This window comes from Leptosomus discolor, chromosome 2 (genome assembly GCF_034619465.1).
Source record: "Leptosomus discolor isolate bLepDis1 chromosome 2, bLepDis1.hap2, whole genome shotgun sequence".
NCBI lineage: Eukaryota > Metazoa > Chordata > Aves > Leptosomiformes > Leptosomidae > Leptosomus > Leptosomus discolor.
This window is the reverse complement of record NC_141392.1, coordinates 1,344,310-1,363,661: the sequence shown is the minus strand read 5'-3', so window position 1 is coordinate 1,363,661 and position 19,352 is coordinate 1,344,310. Positions and strand designations below refer to the sequence as shown.

Here is a 19,352-nt window from a genome sequence, read left to right as displayed (position 1 = left end):
GGGGGGGGGCTCCGCGGTGAACGTCACATCCGGGCGCACCGCCAGCAGCCAGCGCGGCGGGCAACATGTCCGCGCCGGGGGCGGCGGCGGGAGGCGGCGGCAGGAGCGGCACCGCCGCCGAGTGGGGCGGCTTCGAGGACAACATGCAGGTGGGGCCGGGCCGGGCCGGGGGTGGCGGCGGCGGGGCCGGGCCGGGCCGGGCCGGGCCGGGCCGGGCCGAGCGGAGCGGGCGCTGACGCTGTGTGCCCCCGGCGCAGGGTGGCGGCTCCGCCGTCATCGACATGGAGAACATGGACGACACGTCGGGCTCCAGCTTCGAGGACATGGGGGAAATGCACCAGCGCATGAAGGAGGAGGAGGAAGAGGAGGAGGGCGAGGCGGGGGCCGCCGAGGAGGAGGAGGAGGAGGACGGGGAGTTCCTGGGCATGAAGGGGCTGCGGGGGCAGCTGGGCCGGCAGGTGGCTGACCAGGTGAGCGCGGCCCCCCGCCGCCCCCCGCCGCCCCCGGCCCCGGCGGGCCCCCGCCCGGCCGCTGCCAGCTGCCTGCCTTCTCTCCGCAGATGTGGCAGGTGGGGAAGAGGCAGGCCTCCAGGGCCTTCAGCCTCTACGCCAACATCGACATCCTCCGGCCCTACTTCGACGTGGAACCGGTCCAAGTGCGGGCCAGGTGGGTAGGACCCGGCCTGGGCCACCCCCTCCACCGGCGGGGCACGGGGAGCAGGGGGATGGGGGCTTCTTGCCCGCGGGGGGCTGGCTGTCCCCCCCCCAAAGCGAGCAAGCGAGCGGGGAAGGGCTGCCAGCCCTGCGGGGGAACACGCTGCGTTTCGCCCTGCTCTCCTCAGGGAGGTCCCCCGGGGGGGGCTGGCACCCGGCATTGCTGCTCAGGGTGGGGGAAAAAAAAGGGCTTTGGGGCATCTTCAGGCTTCTGGTACTGAGCGGCGTGATGTGGCTTCTGTGGGGTTTGCGACACAGCTGTGGTCAAAAAGGCAAAGTGTTTTTGAGGCGGGATGAAGAAAGGTGCCTTTCCTTCCTGCTGTTCTGCCAGTGATCTCTCACCCCTCAGTGGATCCCTGAACGGTTTTACTGAATCCCCCCCCCCCCCCCCCCCCAACAAAGTTAACCCACTGTCAGTAAGTTGTTTTTTCTTTAGTTGCCTTATGTGACCCTTTAGAAGGAATCTCTGTCCCCCAAGGCCAGTGACCCCAGCAGAAAACACTGGTGATGAATGTTGGGATCTTTTACTTTTGAATCATTTTGTTAATTACCCTTTTGTCCTCCCTGCTCCTGATGTCATTCCCCGCTCTGTGGTGATGCAGACTGATGGAGTCCATGATTCCCGTGAAGATGATTAATTTCCCACAGGTGAGTTCCCTTTTCCTGAATCAGACTCCATGGGCAAGTGAATGTCCTACAGACACCTTGTAAACCTAAAGCACTCCACGTTGTTAAGGACTGGAGTTCGTTAGGTGTTTATCTCCCTGAAAATGTCGGTGAACCCTTTCCTGGGGTTGCTCCAAGGCTCAGTGCTGGTACAGTTACAGACCTCTAGACTTCACACATCCCAGGCTCCTCATCACACAGCCTATTCTGCCAGGCTCCCATCAGCAGTGGCCTTGCTGTTACCTTCTCGGGTGGCTAAACTTCATCCAGGGCACTTCTCGCTTTGCTTAGGGTGGGGAGCCCTGTATTCAGGAGCACTAACCAAACCTTCCCTGACCTGTCTCCTCCTGCAGAAGATTGCAGGCGAGCTGTATGGACCCCTCATGCTGGTTTTCACGCTGGTGGCCATCCTTTTGCATGGGATGAAGACCTCGGACACCATCATTGTATGTCAAGTCTCACTGATAAGTTGCGGTTTGACTGGGCTCTGGATTGAAACAGAGAGGAAACCTCTTCCATGGCTGAGTAGCGGCTTGGCTGAAAAGCAGGTCGATTTGAGGAAGAACCTGTTGGTTCGGGGGTGGGAGGAAGGATGCATCAGAAAGTCTTGATGCTCTGCTGCTGGGAGAGGTGGGGGGCAGGTCATGTGGCCCCCTGAACGCTGCTGGCCAGCTATTTAATAACGCCTAGAAGGGCTGTAGGACTCTCTGAGGTGGAATTTGGGTGCTGGCAGGTCCCTTCCTTGAGTCTTCCTCACCCTGGCGCTGTCTCCCCAGAGAGAAGGCACGCTGATGGGCACGGCCATCGGCACCTGCTTCGGCTACTGGCTGGGTGTCTCCTCTTTCATCTATTTCCTGGCCTACCTCTGCAACGCCCAGATCACGATGGTGCAGATGCTGTCGCTGTTGGTATGTACAGGCGGAGCTGCCCCGAGAGGCAGGTGGGCTGCGTGGTGTCCAAGCACAAGCTTTTCATGGAGAACGGGAAAAGTCCCTGTAAATTGGTGGTCCCAGTTAACTGCACTGGGACAGCCCGGCATCCCAGGGTGCTCTTCTGACCTGCCCTCCCTGAGGCGCAGCAGCAGCACAGAGAGGCAGCTCCTTTGTGCCCGTCTCCTGCTTTGCGCTTCCTGATCTCAGAGCCTGGTGGTAAAAAAAGCCCAGGAGATCCCTGTTTCTCTGGAATCAGAGGCTCTTTCCTCTGTGTCCCGAGATGCTGCCACTTTTGACGTCCCTGTGAGCACTTGAGGCGGGTTATCTGGGTGTGAGCTGCCACTACAGCTGTTGTGCTGTTGACTCTTTGGGGTGGAACGGGTGGTTTGTGCAGCTTTGCCTCGGTGAAGCCTTGCAGGAACGGGCTGCTCGTGCTCCCGATCAGCGGCCCTTTGTGCGGGGCTGGCGCTTGTGACACGGGCGGTTTTGTTTTGTCAGGGCTACGGCCTGTTTGGACACTGCATCACTCTCCTTGTTACCTATAACATCCACTTCCACTCCCTCTTCTATATCTTCTGGTTGGGCGTTGGTGGACTCTCTACACTACGAATGGTAAGGCACGGGCAGCCCGTGGGACAAAGAAAGGGAGGGCGGTGGTGTTTGCGTTCTGCTCCTTGGGCCTGGCAGGCCATTTCACGGCCTGTGAAGGACAGCCTGGCACTCCCGGGTCATTTGGCCACTGGAGTAGGGAGGTGACGCCTGGATTGATACCCTCAACCGTTCCCACGGCTGCAGGCGGTTTATCCCCTACAGCCCTTGCTGCCGTGGAGCGCTGTGCCCGAGTATCCCGCGCTCTCGGCGAGGTTCATCCGCGTCAAACAAAGTCAGGTTACGCCGAATTTGTTGGTGCGAACTGCAGACCAAGGCTCTGAGCCGTGTTTCCGCTGGCTGCCGGCGGCTCACGTAGCAGCTCCCTCGTCCCTTGTCTCCACCTCTCCCCTAGGTGGCCGTGCTGGTGTCGCGCACCGTGGGGCACACCCAGCGGCTCATCTTGTGTGGGACCCTCGCTGCTCTGCACATGCTTTTCCTCCTCTACCTGCACTTCGCTTACCACAAGGTGGTAGAAGGTAAGCCAGGGAGACGCGAAGACGTGTCCCGTTAGACCTGGGGGAAGAGGCGCTGCTTTTTGCTCTCTCTGAGGGAAAGGAAGGACAGTTTGGAGCTGACCCGAGGGCCTCTGTGCCAGTTTCCAACCCAGGAACGACAAGCACTAGCTTCATCGGAGGAAGCTGTCGAAGCAGGGCACCAAGCACACATGGGGCAGTTTCTGTGCGCCGAGCTCTAGTACTTTGTGGGGCAGGAGGCTTATTCTTTCCCCACAAGCGAAGCGTAACAGCGCTGACTGTTCTCGCATGCCGATGCCCAGTCCTTTCCTGAACCTTGCAGAAGGCAGGCTGCTTTTCTCTGATCAGGAAATGCGTCATTAAGACTTTTTCCTTCTTTGTGTAACACCGTTTTATCTTGTGTGGGACGCCACCGACAGCAGAAGCTGCGTCTTCCCCGGCTGGTGCTGTTTACCAGCCTGTGCTGTGCGTGTGCGGGTCCCCTTTTTATGTCTCCTTTAGTTTTCTCCTGACCAAGTCTCAAATCTCCTTTTTAAAAAAAAAAACTTTTAAAAGTCTTCCCCCACCCCATCGCTGCAAAGTTTCCAGATCCCTAAATAGGCAATTCTGCAAGCCTCTTTGTGAGTTCAGGCAGCCAGACCAATTCGTGAGATTTCAGACAAATCTGCATCGTTTGGGGTTACAGCATTACAAGTCCTTTTAGATGTAAATGCTGTTCTTTCCTGGGTCCCTTCTTAGGGCAAAGGTTCTGAGCCCTGATCTGCAACTTTTCAGCAGGTGAAATAGGATAAAATATCCAAGCAATCTTCTTGGCTTGGATATTTTATCCTTGACAAAAATCTTGACTAATGATCAGTCTTGAGAGGGTAATTGACAGGACTGGAGGACACTTGCATCGGTGTTTCCTGCCAAGCGTGGTCTGTGTTTGTACTGCAGCGATAAAAATCCCACATTGCGCCCCCAGCTGCAGCTCCTGATGCAAGTCTGCGAGTCTGTCTCGGGACAAACGCAAACAGTTGGTCTAAGAGCAGGATCTGTCCTGGGATGGGGTGGGGAGAGGATTTGATCAGTCTGCTTCGGCCGAGCAGCGTCCGTGGCAGCGCCTGCCTTCGGGTCAGGTGGCAGGGGGCTGGGGCTGGCGCCCTCAGAGTGAAAGGATCGATGTTCCCCTTGGGAACACGCAGTCCCCCTGCCCCAAGGACAAGCTCTGACACACCCTGTGGCCTCTGGATGGAGGTGTTTGCTCCAGTTCAGTCTTTGGGGCTAGATGTCTTCCCCCTCCGTTGCCTGCAAGTGCTTGGCGTGACCTGGGCCCTGCCACCACCGCCCACTGCCTGGCCGGAGAGAAGAGCAGTCAGAAACGTGCCAGCTGCATCTGAACTCCCTCTCATCGCTCCCCTTTCCTCTGTTCCCTGCAGGGATCCTGGACACGTTGGAAGGCCCCAACGTGCCGCCCTTTCAGAGAGTTGCCCGCGACATTCCAGTTGTTTCCAGCGCTGTCCTGAACACCACAGCCAAAGCCCTTGCATTGACCCTGTAGTTTCACAGGCTTGGACTTGCTTCCTGCACTACTTTTGGGGCTGCACGGGGCCACGGTAACCTGCTGCCTCGTAGGAACAGGACAGAACGAGACAGAAGACGGCTTGGGTTTGTTTTCCTGGACCTGCCCTTTGGGTTGCAGTTTTGGGCAGCTGAGCGGACTGCACCTCGGTGACTCGGGAGAACTACGCTCCTCCCCGCCCAGGGCTGGGCTGTCGCGAGTAGAGTGGTTCTGTCGCCCGCATTTCCCAGCGCAGTTTGTCCCTCACCCCTCTGCCCACTCGCTGATGTAACCCCGGGGGTACCTGCCCTGGTCCTGTCCTGAAGAGGGAAAAATTAAATTGATGTTGGTGCTGAGTGATGTCTTGTTTGAGCCTACTCGTGTAACGGGAGAGCGGGGCTGGGCCTCGGCACCTTTTCCTGTCCTGTCCCAGGCTCGAAGCAGCAGCTTTCTGCTGCCCTGCATCAAATGTGCTGTGACACTTGGCGTGTCTTGGGCACCTTTCCCTAGCCCAAGGGGCACGGGAACTTTGGTTCCGCTGGAGCTTTTCAGGAACAGCACGAAGTTTAACCACATGCTCCTCCTTGTCACGTTCCAGATCGATCCCTCTCTTTGGACTTGGTCCCAGCTGCTGTCTCGCCTCACTGTCCCTCCTCCTGTGCATGTCAGAGATGTGTGTGTCCCCACGCTTTCACAGCCCGTGTTGCTCTGTGGGACGGCAGCGCTGGCTGCGGGGGCGGCATCGCTGTGCGTGGATGTTTCTGTGGAGGGGCCGGTGCAGCCCCCCCCCCGCCGTGCAGCGTGCCCTCACGCCTCCCAGCCGTGGGACTTTCACCGCAGGGCTCTGAGCAGGAGCGGCATCCTGCTCCCCCAGACAGACCCCCAGCCTGCTGTGTACCGTCTGGCTTTTCCAGCGGCGTCTAGGCCTTATTTCTGAAAGGACTCCTGCAGTCTGGAGAGTCTCTGGCAAGTTTTTCTCCAGTGTTTCCACCATTAAAGGGAGAAACAGAGGGAGCGGGCAGTGGTAGTAGAGTTGTACCTCCAGCGTACTGATGCAGGAAAGCCCCAGTAAGGACGGGGAAGCAGAGCAGCCCAGCCGAGGCTTACTTGCCCTGCAGGAACTCCCAGCTGCGTGGTTCAGATGGAGCCTTCCCTTGCCCTGGTCCAAGCCTGGAAAGCTGTTGGCTCTGACTTGCCCTGGTCCAAGCCTGGAAAGCTGTTGGCTGATGACTGGCTTCACCTCTTCTTTCCCTGTAGCTCTGGATGATTGGGGGAGAGGAGTCGCCCCTCGGAGAAGCTCACCGTTACTTTCGGGCTGAAAACAGCCCAAGAGGGTTCCCTTTCTTGGTGCACCCACAAGTTCGCTGTGCACGAGGCAGGCAGCACGTTGGAACTTCACTCCTCGGTCCCTTGCCTGTGCTAGTGGGAGAGGGTGCAGCTGCAGTGGCAGGCTAGAGCCAAGGTGCAATGAAAGGGTGGAAGATAGCGGCAGCTACGGCCGTCAGGCTGGTCATCTGCTTCAGTTAAAGCTGTCACCAGATAGGTCTGTGACAGAAAACGCTCCAGTCCTGCTTTCCACTGTTTGCCTGTTCCCGAGTTCATAACTAGTTCCCTTTCCAAGAGCAAGAAGCTTGTCTGCTAACAAACACATACCCAGTAGACATCTTCTCTCATTCTCCTCCCCTCTGCCCCCCTTGGGAATCTTGTTTTCACTGAAGAACTCCACTCGGAGCAAGTTATTCGGGGGATCATCTTCATTATTTGGGCTAGCAGTCTCCACAGGTTTTGGACCAATCGAACCACTCTAAGGTCCTACAATCTATTGCTTTCAAACTTTACAGAAGGGAAGGGTCAGTTGGCAGTGCTGTCTCTGGTATTTCGCTCTCTATAACTCCACGGGAGGTTGGTTTCTCAGTCGCACTGCTTGCCCTAGCAGCCTGGAATGAGCCTGTTCCTCTTGGGGCAAACTCTCCAAGCACAGGCAGGGGGGAAGGAAGGGAGAAAGAGACAATTGTCACTAGAGTAAGCCCAGCCAAGAAGAAAAATCATTCTGTGCCAAACTATCGCTGCTGATCTACAGCCCCTGCCAGAGAGGAGCTGTGCTCCCCTCCTGCCCTGGCCGCTCGGCTGAGTCAGAGCGATGAAGCTGTGCCCTGTCTTCTCCGGCAAAGCCCGGCAGAGAGCAGCGAGCAGACTCTTCGTGCCTCCCCCGCGCAGCTTGGGTGTTGTGTCAGCTGGGGACAGGTGACCAGGGTGACAACCACCCGCCCTCCTGGAAAGCGGTGGGGCTTGCTCTGCTCCAGTGCTTCAGCCCCGATTAACTCTCTGCGCAACGGCAGCTGGAAGCTGCCAGAAATTCCGTACGCGGCTGAGAGCTTCCGCACCTCCTCTTGCTGACAGAGGGACCGCTTCTGCAGGGAAATGCAGGCGTGCCGCAGCTCCCGGGAGCGTGCTGAGCACGCAGCCCTTGCAACGTCCTCGTGGGAGGGCACCTCGCGGCTTACTCGGGTCCTCTAGTTCTCAGGCCCAGCCTTACAGCCCTAGCGTGCCAGGCTATCTCTGCCTTTGTTTCCTGCCGTGGCTCTTGCAGCAAATGTAAAACAGTTTTCTCCCTCCTCCCTTGCAGCAAATCTGAAATAATTTCCTCCCCCTATCGCCTCCCCCTTTTGAGGGAGGGCAGCTCTGCGAGAACTGTGTAAGCCCCTTTTTGTTAAATAGGAAATAAACATATAAAGCTGTCAGATTAGAAAGAGGGAGATAAAAGTGTGTGTTAAAGCATGACCTCCTCCCCTCCTCTGCGGCACCTGGGAGCCCAGCCCTTCTTACAGCCTCTCCTTGTTGCACCAACTGTCACCTCAGTCGTGTTTTGGGTTACACGGAGGCTGGTTTATCTCCCACTTGTTTTCCTTCCTGTGTCTAGTCCCACTCTAGCTGCTCCTCACCCGCTGTTTCTCTCTGCTTGTACGTTAGCTCTTAATGGCGTCAGCCTAGAGAGTCAGCGCTCGTTCCTTGTGCCCCCAGTAAGTGAGCAATAAGCCACCTTCCTCACACCTCCTGGGTAACCACACATGACTAGAAAGCAATATCCCCTTCTTCACAAAATACCGCTGCCAAATTTCCCCCCCCTGTGTAGCCCTTAATCATGTTTGCTGAGCCAAAGCTTTGAGCCCTTTTAGCTCCTGGGCCACTTTTCCCGGCATATTTAGGAGCATAAAGCGAGGTAGGACACTTGTCTCCTCAACGTGCTGCTGCTCTGACAACAGGCAGTGAAGATGCCAGCACCAGGGCAACTTCATTGATGCTTCGGGGCTGCTGTCAGCTGAACTGGGACATGTCCCAGGGGCTCTCCTCCAAGCACCTCTCTAATAATATCATGTTTAATGAAGCACGGGTTAATTAGTGCCTGGCAGTAACAACGAGGTGGGACGGAGCGCACTCTTCCACTCGACCTGTACGGATCTGGAGCTGGTATTTCCTTGGCTACCCCCTCGTCCACCACTCCCACCCAGCCTCGGCCCCTCACAGCCCCGTGACACGTCGGATCCCGCTCTCGCCTGGACCGTGTCATGGGATCTTAGAGATCAGTCGCTCCATTTTTGGAAGCCATCACCTGTACCACGGCCGGATACTTGCACAGTCCCCGTGCAGGTATGTTGCCAGGCCAGCGCCCTGTTCGTGGTGTGTCTTGCAGGTACAGTATCAAGCCCCTACACCCCTGTGCAACAGGGAAAGAGAGGGGTGTGTCAACAGCTCTAGAGAACAGCAACGGGCATGATGGCACCTACACTGTCAGTTCGATGCTGCAGCCACAGCCTGAAAGCTGACATCCGAGCCCAGCTTCTCATCTGCTGCTCCCCTTGTCTCACTCAGGACCTAATGCACAGCCCTCAGCTCAGGTGACCTGCTCCTCCATTTCACTGGAGGAGAACTGCTTCATGTCCCCCTCCACATCCCATTTTTGCCCCCCCCCCATTTTCCACCCCCTCTCTCCCACCCTGGACTGCAAACCAAGCAGAGGAGCCTGGGTTTGCCCCAGAGTTACCCACCACACTGGAATTCACTGGAGCGCTGCTATATGCAGCAGCCAGATTAGTTACGTGCAGAAAGCTGCCTACTTAGGCGGTTTAACCTAATTTCCACATCACTGGCTTCCTTCTTCAGCTCAGCGGAGTTGAAAACGCAGGGGCCCTGCTTCCCATTCCTTTCCAAGTACATCGTTACCCGGTGGGGGGAGAGAGGGGACGAACCCCTCGGATCCGTACCTGCGAATTAGCAGGCGGCACGGTACAGCCCTCACCCGCGGGGTCGGGCTGAGGGTGCTGCTGCGACAAGGACGCCCGTGGCGCCTCCCCAACACTCCACCTTCCGCTGGCGGCCTCCGAGCACCGGCTCCGCGAGCCCTGGGCCACGAGGAGAGGCCATTCGCAGCCACCTTGCCGTTCAGCCGCGGGTCCAAGCCCGAGGGGTAGCGGGTTTCAGAATAAACGTCCCCAAAGCCGACAGGAGGCTGCTGGAAGCAGCCGGAGCACGCCATGGCCCAGTGGCTTTGGCCCCTTCCCCAGGCGGGAGCGGGCTGGCAGGGAAACCCCTTCCCAGGGGCTTCTCCCACTCCTGCGCCCCCCTCGGCAGCCTCTCGGCCCCGCCGTCGCCTCAGGGCGGCAGAAGGAGCCAGCGGGCACCGGCGTCGGCCCTCACGGGCTTCGAATGGCGCCGGGGCCCAAGATGGCGGCGGGGGGGGCCGCCGCGGTGGGATGGGGGTGTCCCTCCGCGCCCAGCCCGCTCCGCGAGTAGGCGGGGGGGGGGGGGGGGGAGGCCGGGGGAGGCCGGCGGGCAGCCCCGGCCCGCTCCGGGCGGTGGGAGGGCCCGGGGCGGCGGCGGGAGGAGGCGGAGCAGCCCGGCAGGTGCGGGCGGAGCGGGGCGGGGCGGGGCGGTGAGCGGCGGGGCTGCCCGGCCCCCGGCCGGGACGCTGCGGGGCGGTGCGGTCCCCGGCGGGGCTCGGAGCTGGGCGCCGCTCCGGAGGAGCCGCCGCCGATGGCTCCCCTGGGTCACGGCGCCCAGCGGAGGAGGAGCGGCGGTCCCGCCGGGTAGAGCGGGGCGGCCCGGCGGCCGCCGGTAAGGCTGCGCGGTGACGCCCCCGGGGCCGCGGTGGGCCGGGCCGGCACTGCCCGGCGGCGGCGGCGGCGGCAGCAGCGGCGGCGGCGGCGGCGTTGGCGCTCGCCCCGGCCCGCAGCGCGCAGCGCGGCTCCCCCTCGGCGCCCAGCCGCCGCGACGGGATCGGCGGGCGGCGGCGGGCGGCGGCGGCGGCGGCTCCCCGAGCGGGGGGAAGATGCTGCCGGGGTCCATCCAGATCTCCGGGGAGACGCTGTCGGGGGCGGAGATCCGGGACATCTGCGAGAGCCTGCGGGAGAACTCGGTGCGGCTGCTGTCGCTGCGGGGCTGCCAGCTCTCGGAGCGGGACTTCGGGCACGTCTGCCGGGGGGCGGCCGAGTCGCGCTCCCTGGCCCAGCTCAACCTCAACCTGGGCATCGTCTCCAACATCAACCGCGTCAAGCAGCTGGCCGAGGCCCTGAAGACCAACCGCTCTGTCCAGTCCCTCTTGTGAGTACCGGGGGGCGGGGGGGGGTGGGGTGGGGGGGGTGATGCTGCGGGGGGTGCCCCTGGTCCCGCTTCCCGGGCAGGGACGGGTCTTTTCGGGGTCTCGCAGCTCCCGGTCAGCCCTTGAATTGTAAGTCTTGTCGAAGGGAAAGTGCCCTTGGCATTGCAGAGGGTGACCCCTCGCCCTTCGGCCGGCTGGGAGGGAGCCACCTCTGCCCCCTCGCCGCTGGGCACGGCCCTGGCTCTCAGCCCCGGTGGCTCCGACCCGGTTGCCCCAGTAGTGGGGGGATGCCCCTGCCCCGCTGGCATCCCCTGCACCCCCCCTCATCCCGGCCAGGAGAGGAGGGCCACCGTCGTGGCCAACTGACTCTCACAGCAGAGGCTTCCCAGGGCTTTTCCCCCTTTTTCCTGGGGTTAGGATTTGTCATCCTCCTCATTTCGTCTGCTTCTCCCTCCCCGTCAGGTTAGTTAGCCCCCCGGGAAGAAGGCTCCGTAGTAATTTTCCCTTTTACCTGCACAGCCTCCATGGGAGTCCCCTGACAGATGCAGGCTTGGCCCTCCTCAACCCTGCTCTCTCCATCCACCCCTCGCTGGTGGCTCTGGATCTAGGAGACTGCATGCTGGGTGATGAAGGCATCAACCTTATCTGTGGGCTCCTGCCGCCCGACGGGGCCAAGTCCGGTAAGCACCAGCGGCCGTGGGCTGCACAATGACCGGTGGAGCTTTCACATAGAGCAGATCCACGCAGCAGTAAACCCTCAGCCCTGGAGGAGGCAGGCCCTGTAGTTTGCCTGGCTTGAGGAATTTCTTTCCCCAACTGAAGTAAAGCAGAAAAGACAAGCGGTAGAGGAGCAGGTCCCTCGGGCAGGCGCGGGCTTTCCGCTAGCGATCTGTCCTGCTGGCAGTTTGGAGCTCGGGGACCAACAGGTGGCTTCTGGTTCGCGACAGAAGCATTTGAAACTGGAGGAGGGGACAGCTTGGGCTTTGAGTTTGTTATTTTGCATTTGCATGTTGATAACGACCGTAGATAAATATATGGTTTGCCCCCACCTCAGCACTTGGCTTTGCTGCCAGTGCCTGGGAATCGCCCCTGCTTGCGAGTGTGCTCGGTGAGCGTGCGCTTGCATGGTCGTAGCCTTAGTGCCAAGGCTCAGATCTTTGCAGGGGATGATCTTTGGTGGTCAGAGGCCAGTGGGCCAGTCAAGCTGAGAGCTGGCATGTGCTGAGGTAACACACACACCCCACACACACACCCCCTCCTGACTCTCAAAGCGCTCCCCAACACCTTCTCCTCTGTGTGCTCGCAGTGCCGCCCCTCCCAGGTGCAGGCTTCAGAGCCTGCTGTCCCCATTATCCTCTCTCCAACCTGCCACCTTGTGCAACCTCCTTCTCCTGGTTAGTCACCTTGCGCACCCCTTGTGTGTTTCCGCTGTGTTTGCTATTTAGGGTAAGCAGGACACCGGCTGGGAGAGCAGAGAAATGGGGCAGCCACAGCACGGGCAAATGAAGGGCTACTGAAGGCAGGGAAATATTTCAGTGTTCAGTGGAATATGTGACGGCAGTTGTCAGAGCAAACCAAATGCTTTAGCCCGTCAGAGTACATGGGGGACAACTCAAAGCTGTTCTGGTTAGCTGAACTAGTTCCCCAGGGACTGCTCGGGTGACCCTAAGGCTCTGGTTTGGCTTCTCTCTCTTCTCCAGGCCTCAAGGAGCTAACGCTGAGTGCCAACCCAGGCGTCACGAGCAAAGGCTGGGGACGCCTGGCCATTGCAGTGGCTCACAGTTCGCAGCTCCGTGTGCTGAACCTGGACTACAACCCCCTGGGTAAGCTGAGGGGACAGCGAGGAGGAGCAGGGGGTGCTGCACTCCTGCCTCGCGGCGTTTGGGCGGCTGGGGACCAAGCTCTAGAAAGGCAGTAGGGCATCACTAGCAGGACGGGGCACTGTCCTGGAGAGGTGCCTTCTGATCCCCAGTGGCGAGTTCACCCTGCCGGGTGCCTTTGGCTGTCGGGAAAGCCAGCCTTGCTGCTCTGCTTGCCTGAGGGGGCCACACGCCCCGTGGGGAGGCGCAGAAAGGAGGTTGTGCCTTGCCCGTTCCACCACCTTCGTGGTCACGTTTCACCCTCCACGTCTTCCCTGCTCAGGAAGCCCTGGGTGCTGATGCTGGCTTGGCACGTGCCGTACGTCCCTGCGCTCCCCCCCTTAATCTTCCAGGCGGAGCAGGGAGGAGGAGGAGGAGGAGGAGAGCCTGGCACTCGTTGCCATAGAAACCAACTCTCCAGCTCTGCTGCAAGGTGGTGAGGAGGAGACCCGGCCATGCCTCCCAGGGCATCAGCAGGGCTCGCCCCACCTCTGGAACCAGAGCCTCCCTCCAGGCCCTGTCTGTCTGACCAGGTACCTCCTCCCTGGCAGGACAGGCCCCAGGGTGTCACCTGACAGCAGCCTGAGGGTGGTTTTTTTGCTGAGAGAAGGTGTCACAGTTGTATGGTATCTCGGCACTTAATAGAGAATGTCAGGAGAGGACATATTGTCTCTTCACCGGTGGGAATCTGTAATGCTTCTAGTCCTGCTGCATCCAGCCCCAAAAGTCTGCCCCCTTTCCAGGGAGGCAGTTTGTCACCTGGTGCAGAGTCCTCTGTCTGGCTCCAACCTCCCCCTTGACGAAGGTGTTTGGCTCCTCATTCTGCATCTGGGCTGCCTTACAGGGACTGTTAAAGGCCCTCGCATCCTTCACTAGAAAGGAGCTTTGGAAAGATGTGGTTCCTTGGGAAATAAAAACAATTTCACTGTGTTCCTTTGTGTTCTCCTGGTAACCAGTGACTGCTCCCCTAATCACAAAATGCTGCACCTTTGCCTTGACTCTCTTCTCAGTTAACAGCTGCTTTTTTTTTTTCCCCCCAAGGTAACTGGGATTTGGAGGCTGTCTGACAGCAGAAATACTCAGAGGGTGTTTCCGTGACAGCCCCGAGGGCCCACGAGGGCACGTAGCATTACACGAGGGAAGGCAGGCACTGCTGACAGCCCGGGTTGTTTCTCCCACAGGTGACCAGGTAGCAGGGATGCTCGCTGTTGCCGTGGCCTCCAGTCGAACCCTTGAAGTTCTGGACTTGGAAGGCACAGGCCTTACCAACCAGTCAGCCCAGGTATGAGAGCCTGCAGCACCCCTGACGTCTCAAGGGCACAGGTCTTGGCTGTCTGCAGAGGGCCTAGGACCTGTACATGCCCCCGTCCCCCTCCCTGAGTCCCCTTCCCTCCCTGCGCCCAGGGGTGCTGGTGCTTTCCCCCGGCCCCTTGCCTTCGGCCCCGGGAGGAGCTCGTAAGCCGCAGCTCTGAGCGAGGGCTCCCGGATCTCCCCCCACTCCGCAGGGAGGAACACGCAGCTCGGTTTGCAGTCGGGTCTTGTTGGAAGAAGTGAGGGGCTGGGCTTGTGACTGCGGATCGGAACTAAAGCCCTGTGGGCAGGCAGGGGCCAAGGCTTGGTAGCACAGGCTCGCCTCTCGGAGCCTCGGCTCCCAGGGGTAAGAGGGGACAAGCTTGGGTGGGTGGCAGCCACAGGGTGTAGAGCAGTCCCTTCCTTTTTAGCTAGAGCCAGGAAATCCAGGCTGAGCTCTTCCCACGGAAAGATGGGAAGTCCTCAGGCTCTCAGAAAGCCTGGCAAAGGGAGGCCAAGGCCAAGGGAAGGCAGAGGTAAGGAGGGCTGGAGGTTGCAGGGAGACAAGAGCCTTGAAGCTTTTTCTGCTGTTTGTCAGCCTGTTTATCTCGCTCTCCACCCAGACCTTGCTGGACATGGTAGAGAATTACCCCACGGCCCTGCGGACGCTCATCCTGGCAGAGAACAACATTAGTCCCGAGCTGCAGCAGCAGATCTCTGACCTGCTCTCAGAGGGCGAGGAAGAGGAGGAGATGGAGGCCCGTGAAGTCACAGCCAGGGAGAAGAACCCCTGGATCTGCCAGAACAGTAAGAGCTCTGGGACCTGGGCTGTGGGCAGGGGCGGACAGGCAGGAATTGGGGCGTCTGGGGCATTTCCAGTGCCACCGGTCTCTTGTGGTGGGCTTGGTGAATGGGGTCTGTCTCTTCTGCCTGTGAACTGGAATCCAGACAGCCTCCAGGTGTGACCTTCACGTTGAACAGCGCTGGGCCGGGCTGCGCCCGGAAAGGCAGCCTCCAAGGACAATGCGGCTGCGGCAAAGAGTGGAAACGGTACCTCAGAGGCGTTTTCCCTGATGCTGCAGGAATGAAATTCTTTGTGCAAAAAGTCTTAAAACTCAAGGGCAGGAGAATTAAAGATCTCGGGGGCCTTTGCCAGCTCTCATAGCCAAAACTCATGTCGTTCCTCACTGCTTCAGAACCTCCCCGCAATCTGCACAGCAGCAGCTATTCCTGTCTCTGTGCGAAGGGTGAGCCAGGTGCCGCAGCCTGTCGCTTGTTACAGAAAAAAAGTGTATTATGGAGAGAGCAGTAACCTGTTGTGTATCGTTTGTAAGTACGATGTTGTATATTGTTACGCCTACCTTGTCATCCTGCTGGTTTGGGGGGGGGGGTTATTACTTTTAGTTGTCCTCCTCCCCTCCCAATTCTCCTATCAGACTAGCAGCAGGCAAGCACGACAACTCCCTGGGCCTCAAAACACCTGGATCCTCATTTACTAGAGCCATAAAAATCCTTTACTGACAGCTCTGGCTAAGTTTTGGATCCAGTTTCCAGAAACTGATCCCCAAAATAGAGATCCCACGCAGCAGTTGTGAATGCGTAGGACTGGATCTGAAGCACACGGGCACTAGAGATCTCCTCCCTCACATCCAGGAAAAAAAAAAACCCAACAATTTTTTATTCCATTTAAAAAGTCTTCTGGATGGGAAGCCGGTACCCTGCTGAGTTTCTTACTTGCTATGCGCGCCCATCCTCCTTGCAGCTGATTCACTTGGCGTGGGGAGAGCCGCAGCGTTCCTGGCTGGTGCCGGGTGCCGTCGCGGAGCCAAGAGGCTGCCCTCACCGTCCTGAGGCAGGCGGGGAGCGCTGCACAAACCCTCCGTTCGTGCGGCACAGAAAGTCAGGGTTTCCAGGCCTCTGCTGCCACAAAATGGCTGCTTGCCTGCTGCGTTCCCTGCTCGGGGGAGGCAGCACCAGCACCCTGCGTGGGTTTGGTGGGCTGGCCTGGACGCTGTCTCTCTGGCCAAAAAGGCACTCGGGGAGTGCAGGTTTCGAGGTCTGCGCGGGGCTGGGTCAGCACAACCAGTATCACCAGCAAGCGTGTGCGGGGAGGGTTCCGAGCTGATGTTCCTCTCGACGGCCAAGGTAACGAACACGGATCCCTGCCCTGGGCTCTCGCTGCTGCCTCTGCCTTCCCCCCCGCCCCCTCCCCAAACATCACTTCTGTTCTGCTGCGTGGCCCGAGGAGACCCAGTTCCCGCTTAATCTCACAATCCTCTCAGAATCCGCTCTCAATTCCTCGGCCTCCCCTCTGGAGCTGGGGGGACAGCCCCGCGCTCCCCGGCGGCCTCAGCAGCTCTCACGGGTTTTTCTCCCTCTCTCTCCTCGCAGATGCCAGCTCCCAGATGGTCCTGATGACGTCAGGCCTCGGTGACAGCCTCTTAGCAGAAACAGAAATGTAGCCGGGATGCCCTGCCTGCCCCCGCCGAGAAGAGCCCCGGGCGTCCGCCAGCCCCCCACCACCCCCCGGCCCCGGGGGGCTGCCGCAGCCCTCCGCTCGCTCGCACCTCTCGCCTCCCCTCGCTGCCTCCCCTCGGCTCTCCGGGTGCCGCAGCCCGGTCCGAGGGACTCTCCGCACACGTCCCCGTGCTGTCACTCACACGTCCCCGTGCTGTCACACGTCCGTCACACATCCCCGTGCTGTCACACGTCTGTCACACGTCCCCGTGCTGTCACACGTCCGTCACAGGCCCCCGCGGCCGCTTGTGCTTGTCCAGCCGCTGCATGCCGAGCTCCCGCTGCCCTGCCTGCCCCCGCCGCGCCCCGGCTGTATTTATTCGGATGGTGTAAGGGATGTTCTCTCCATCGCTGGTGCTGCTGTCGCCGCGGGGGTTTTTACACGCGGGGTCGGTGCGGGGCGCCGCCCGGCGGCGGGAGCTGTGCTGCGCGGGGGCGCCGGCAGGGGGCAGCAGCCCCGCGCCCCGCCGCTGCCGCCGCCGCTGCCGCCGCCGGGGCGGGCCCTGCCCTGCCCGGTGCCGCCCGGGGGTGCCCGGTTCGCGGCCGCCCTGGGAGCGGGAGGTAGGGGGCCGGGGTGCGCCCCGCCTGCGGGGAGCCTGGCATCGCCCGCCGTGCACCCCCTGCCGAAGGGCTTCGGCCAGAGCCAGGCGAGGACGATCGCGTTTGGAGGCTGGGATAAGATTTAAACGGTGGCAGCAGCTGCTACTGAAGGGAACACGGAATAAAATCATTAGTTACGGGGACAAAGAAACAAGAAACTCGCCCTGTGTTACGCTTTGTGCACCCCTGGGTCAGAAGGGCAGCGGCAGGGCAACGTGGGAGAAGCTTCATCACAGCCCTCCGGCCTCGGCAGCGCCGTTCAACGCGGAAACGCTTCCCCACGTCCCTGTCAGCATCCCACAGGGACTCCCCCTCATGTTTGGAAGGCTTCCTATCTGGGGTATGTCAAATCAACCCCAACGCTCCCTCCTCACACAAAATAAAACCACAAAATACCGACACTAGAATTATAAAGTTCTTACGAACTACAAGGAGCGGGGCGTGTTACATGTTCCCACATAACTCAGATACCCTCACATGACTCTCAGAGCTGGGGCTTCAAAGAAAACCAACAAATACTAACAAAATTAGCCACACCTCATCCTACTCTAGATCAGCACATGGAGGTCTTTGCTAAGACAGACAGAAGGCCAGCCAGCAAAATACTTGAAACGGGGCAGGCAGCATTTTAAGAGTAACACTGAGGCTGCTTACAGCACAACCACCTCACTGCAGAGGTTCTGACAAGCCTGGCCTTCCCAGCCTCGAAGTAAAGTGAAAATTGTCCACATTGTTTTTTAGTATTTCTTAGTTTCCTGGTTAAATAATCTGCCTTTTTTCTTTAGCTGCTGTCAGCTTTCAAGTCAAAAGCGACACGAGAGCTGCTGCGAACACTGGACTGTGGTCTGCAGGCTCAGTCTGGTCTTTGAGCCCACAGTCTACACTGAGACCCAGAGAGCAGCTTCCAGAGCTTGGGTACAACTACAGAGGTACAACACTGCTCATCCCACCCATCCCTCCTTGCCTGGGACTGCGCCTCTTCTCCAACACAGAGGACTCGATTTGCACAAGCACCTTGAAAGAGGCTGCTGCTAAGGTGGGCGCTCAGGGTGACCAGTGAATTCTCAGCTTGCTGGAAAGTTTACAGGTCACAGGATCGCTCTGGGATCCTGGGAGCTGGGTGGCACACGCGGTTCAGCCAACGTGGGACGTTGTACCGCGAGAGGCTCTGCTCCCTCACACGCTCAGGATTGGTCTGGTCCAGGTCTCAACCAACAGAGAGAACACTATAGCCATTGCCACCTACTTTTAAAATAGTTTATTTCTGGTCTTAAAATATACATCAGTTTGAAAATTTCAGAAAAAAAAAAAACCCACATTAGTTACAGATTAACAGTCTGGAGTTGGGACACTGAAAGTGGGGTCAGCTCAGGGCCCCAGAGCCAATACTGCTGGAGGCGGGCAGGCACCACGCCTGCGGGGAGAGGGCTCTGCTCCTCCTGAGGTCACCACTCCCCCTCTGCCAACGGCCCAGCGCTGCGGAGCAGAAATGCCAGGCGCAGCATGGGGCACCCCTTTGCCACCCCGTGGGGCACCCCTTTGCCACCCCTCCATTTCTCCCCTGCTTCGCTTTTAAGCCTGCCATGACCAAAAGCAGAGGGAGGCTGGCCCTGCCCAGCGCCAGCTGCTCCAGCAAGGGCGAGTTCTGCCCCCTGACCAGCACGCCAGGGCTCACGGGCGATGGGCCTGAGCCCCGAGGTGCGCTGCCTCCCCCTCGGCAGCCGTGCTGTCCCACAGGGCAGGCCACCAGCCGCCTTCGGGCCAGAGGAGCTCGCTCAGGGAGCGCCCAGCCCCAGGTGACGTCCGTGACGCAGGAGCTGGCGGCCGCAAGCCCGCGTCCGCCCCGCAGAAGCAAGGCAGCAGCGCAGCGGCTGATGAGAGCAAAGACCCCACCGTCACGTTGAACGCCCCACGGGCTCAGGGGAGGCTTCTGCTCTCAGCACCAGCCTGTTTGCACAGGCATCAATACTGTAGTGAAATACGGAGACCCAGCTCCCCGCGAGAGGTGGCACCCAGCTCCACAGGGGGTTTTGAGGTGGGGAACAAGGCAGCAGCTCTACCCACGGTGCGTACAGCAACCCACGCAGCCGCCAGCGAGCCTGCAGCTCCCTTTCACAGGCCCTGGAGCCTCCAGGCTGGAGCTGAAGCCCTGGCTGGCCGGGTTTGGAGGGGAGCAAGGCCCCCGGGCAGCTCGTGGCCGCACACCTTGCTGTGAGCGTAGGAACAGGAGCTCCCTCCCGGCCAGAGGGCTGCGCTCCTACAGCCCCGGGAAGAGCCCTCGTTGGGTAGGGTGGGAGGACAACCCAAACCCAACTCAAAGACCAGACAGCAGGCTGAGGACAGCCCATGGGGTCTGAGGGGCGCACGGTGCAGGGAGCCACGTTGTTCTCCGCCTCGGACCCCCCCAGGGAAGCCAAGAGACACCAGACGGACGAGGGCACAGGACAAAATTAAAACAGGACACCTGGGCTTTGTAAGCCCTCAAAAAAAAAAACCTACATCTACAGACCTCTCC

General features: G+C 59.8%; 2 protein-coding genes across 2 annotated transcripts; both read left to right on the top strand.

The window, feature by feature from the left end:
- Window positions 1-65: 65 nt before the first annotated feature.
- YIPF3 (Yip1 domain family member 3) lies at window positions 66-5,331 on the top strand. Its single transcript, XM_086460526.1, has 9 exons — window positions 66-149; window positions 258-470; window positions 560-666; window positions 1,316-1,361; window positions 1,733-1,825; window positions 2,156-2,287; window positions 2,810-2,923; window positions 3,315-3,438; window positions 4,854-5,331. Exons 1-9 carry the CDS (start codon window positions 66-68, stop codon window positions 4,973-4,975), a joined length of 1,035 nt encoding a protein of 344 aa, XP_086316652.1. The 3' UTR covers window positions 4,976-5,331.
- Window positions 5,332-10,301: 4,970 nt separating this feature from the next.
- On the top strand, window positions 10,302-16,182 carry LRRC73 (leucine rich repeat containing 73). Its single transcript, XM_086460788.1, has 6 exons — window positions 10,302-10,573; window positions 11,091-11,251; window positions 12,272-12,394; window positions 13,612-13,712; window positions 14,344-14,527; window positions 16,112-16,182. The coding sequence occupies exons 1-6, from the start codon at window positions 10,302-10,304 to the stop codon at window positions 16,180-16,182; spliced, it is 912 nt and encodes a 303-aa protein (XP_086316914.1).
- The last annotated feature ends 3,170 nt before the right edge of the window (window positions 16,183-19,352 follow it).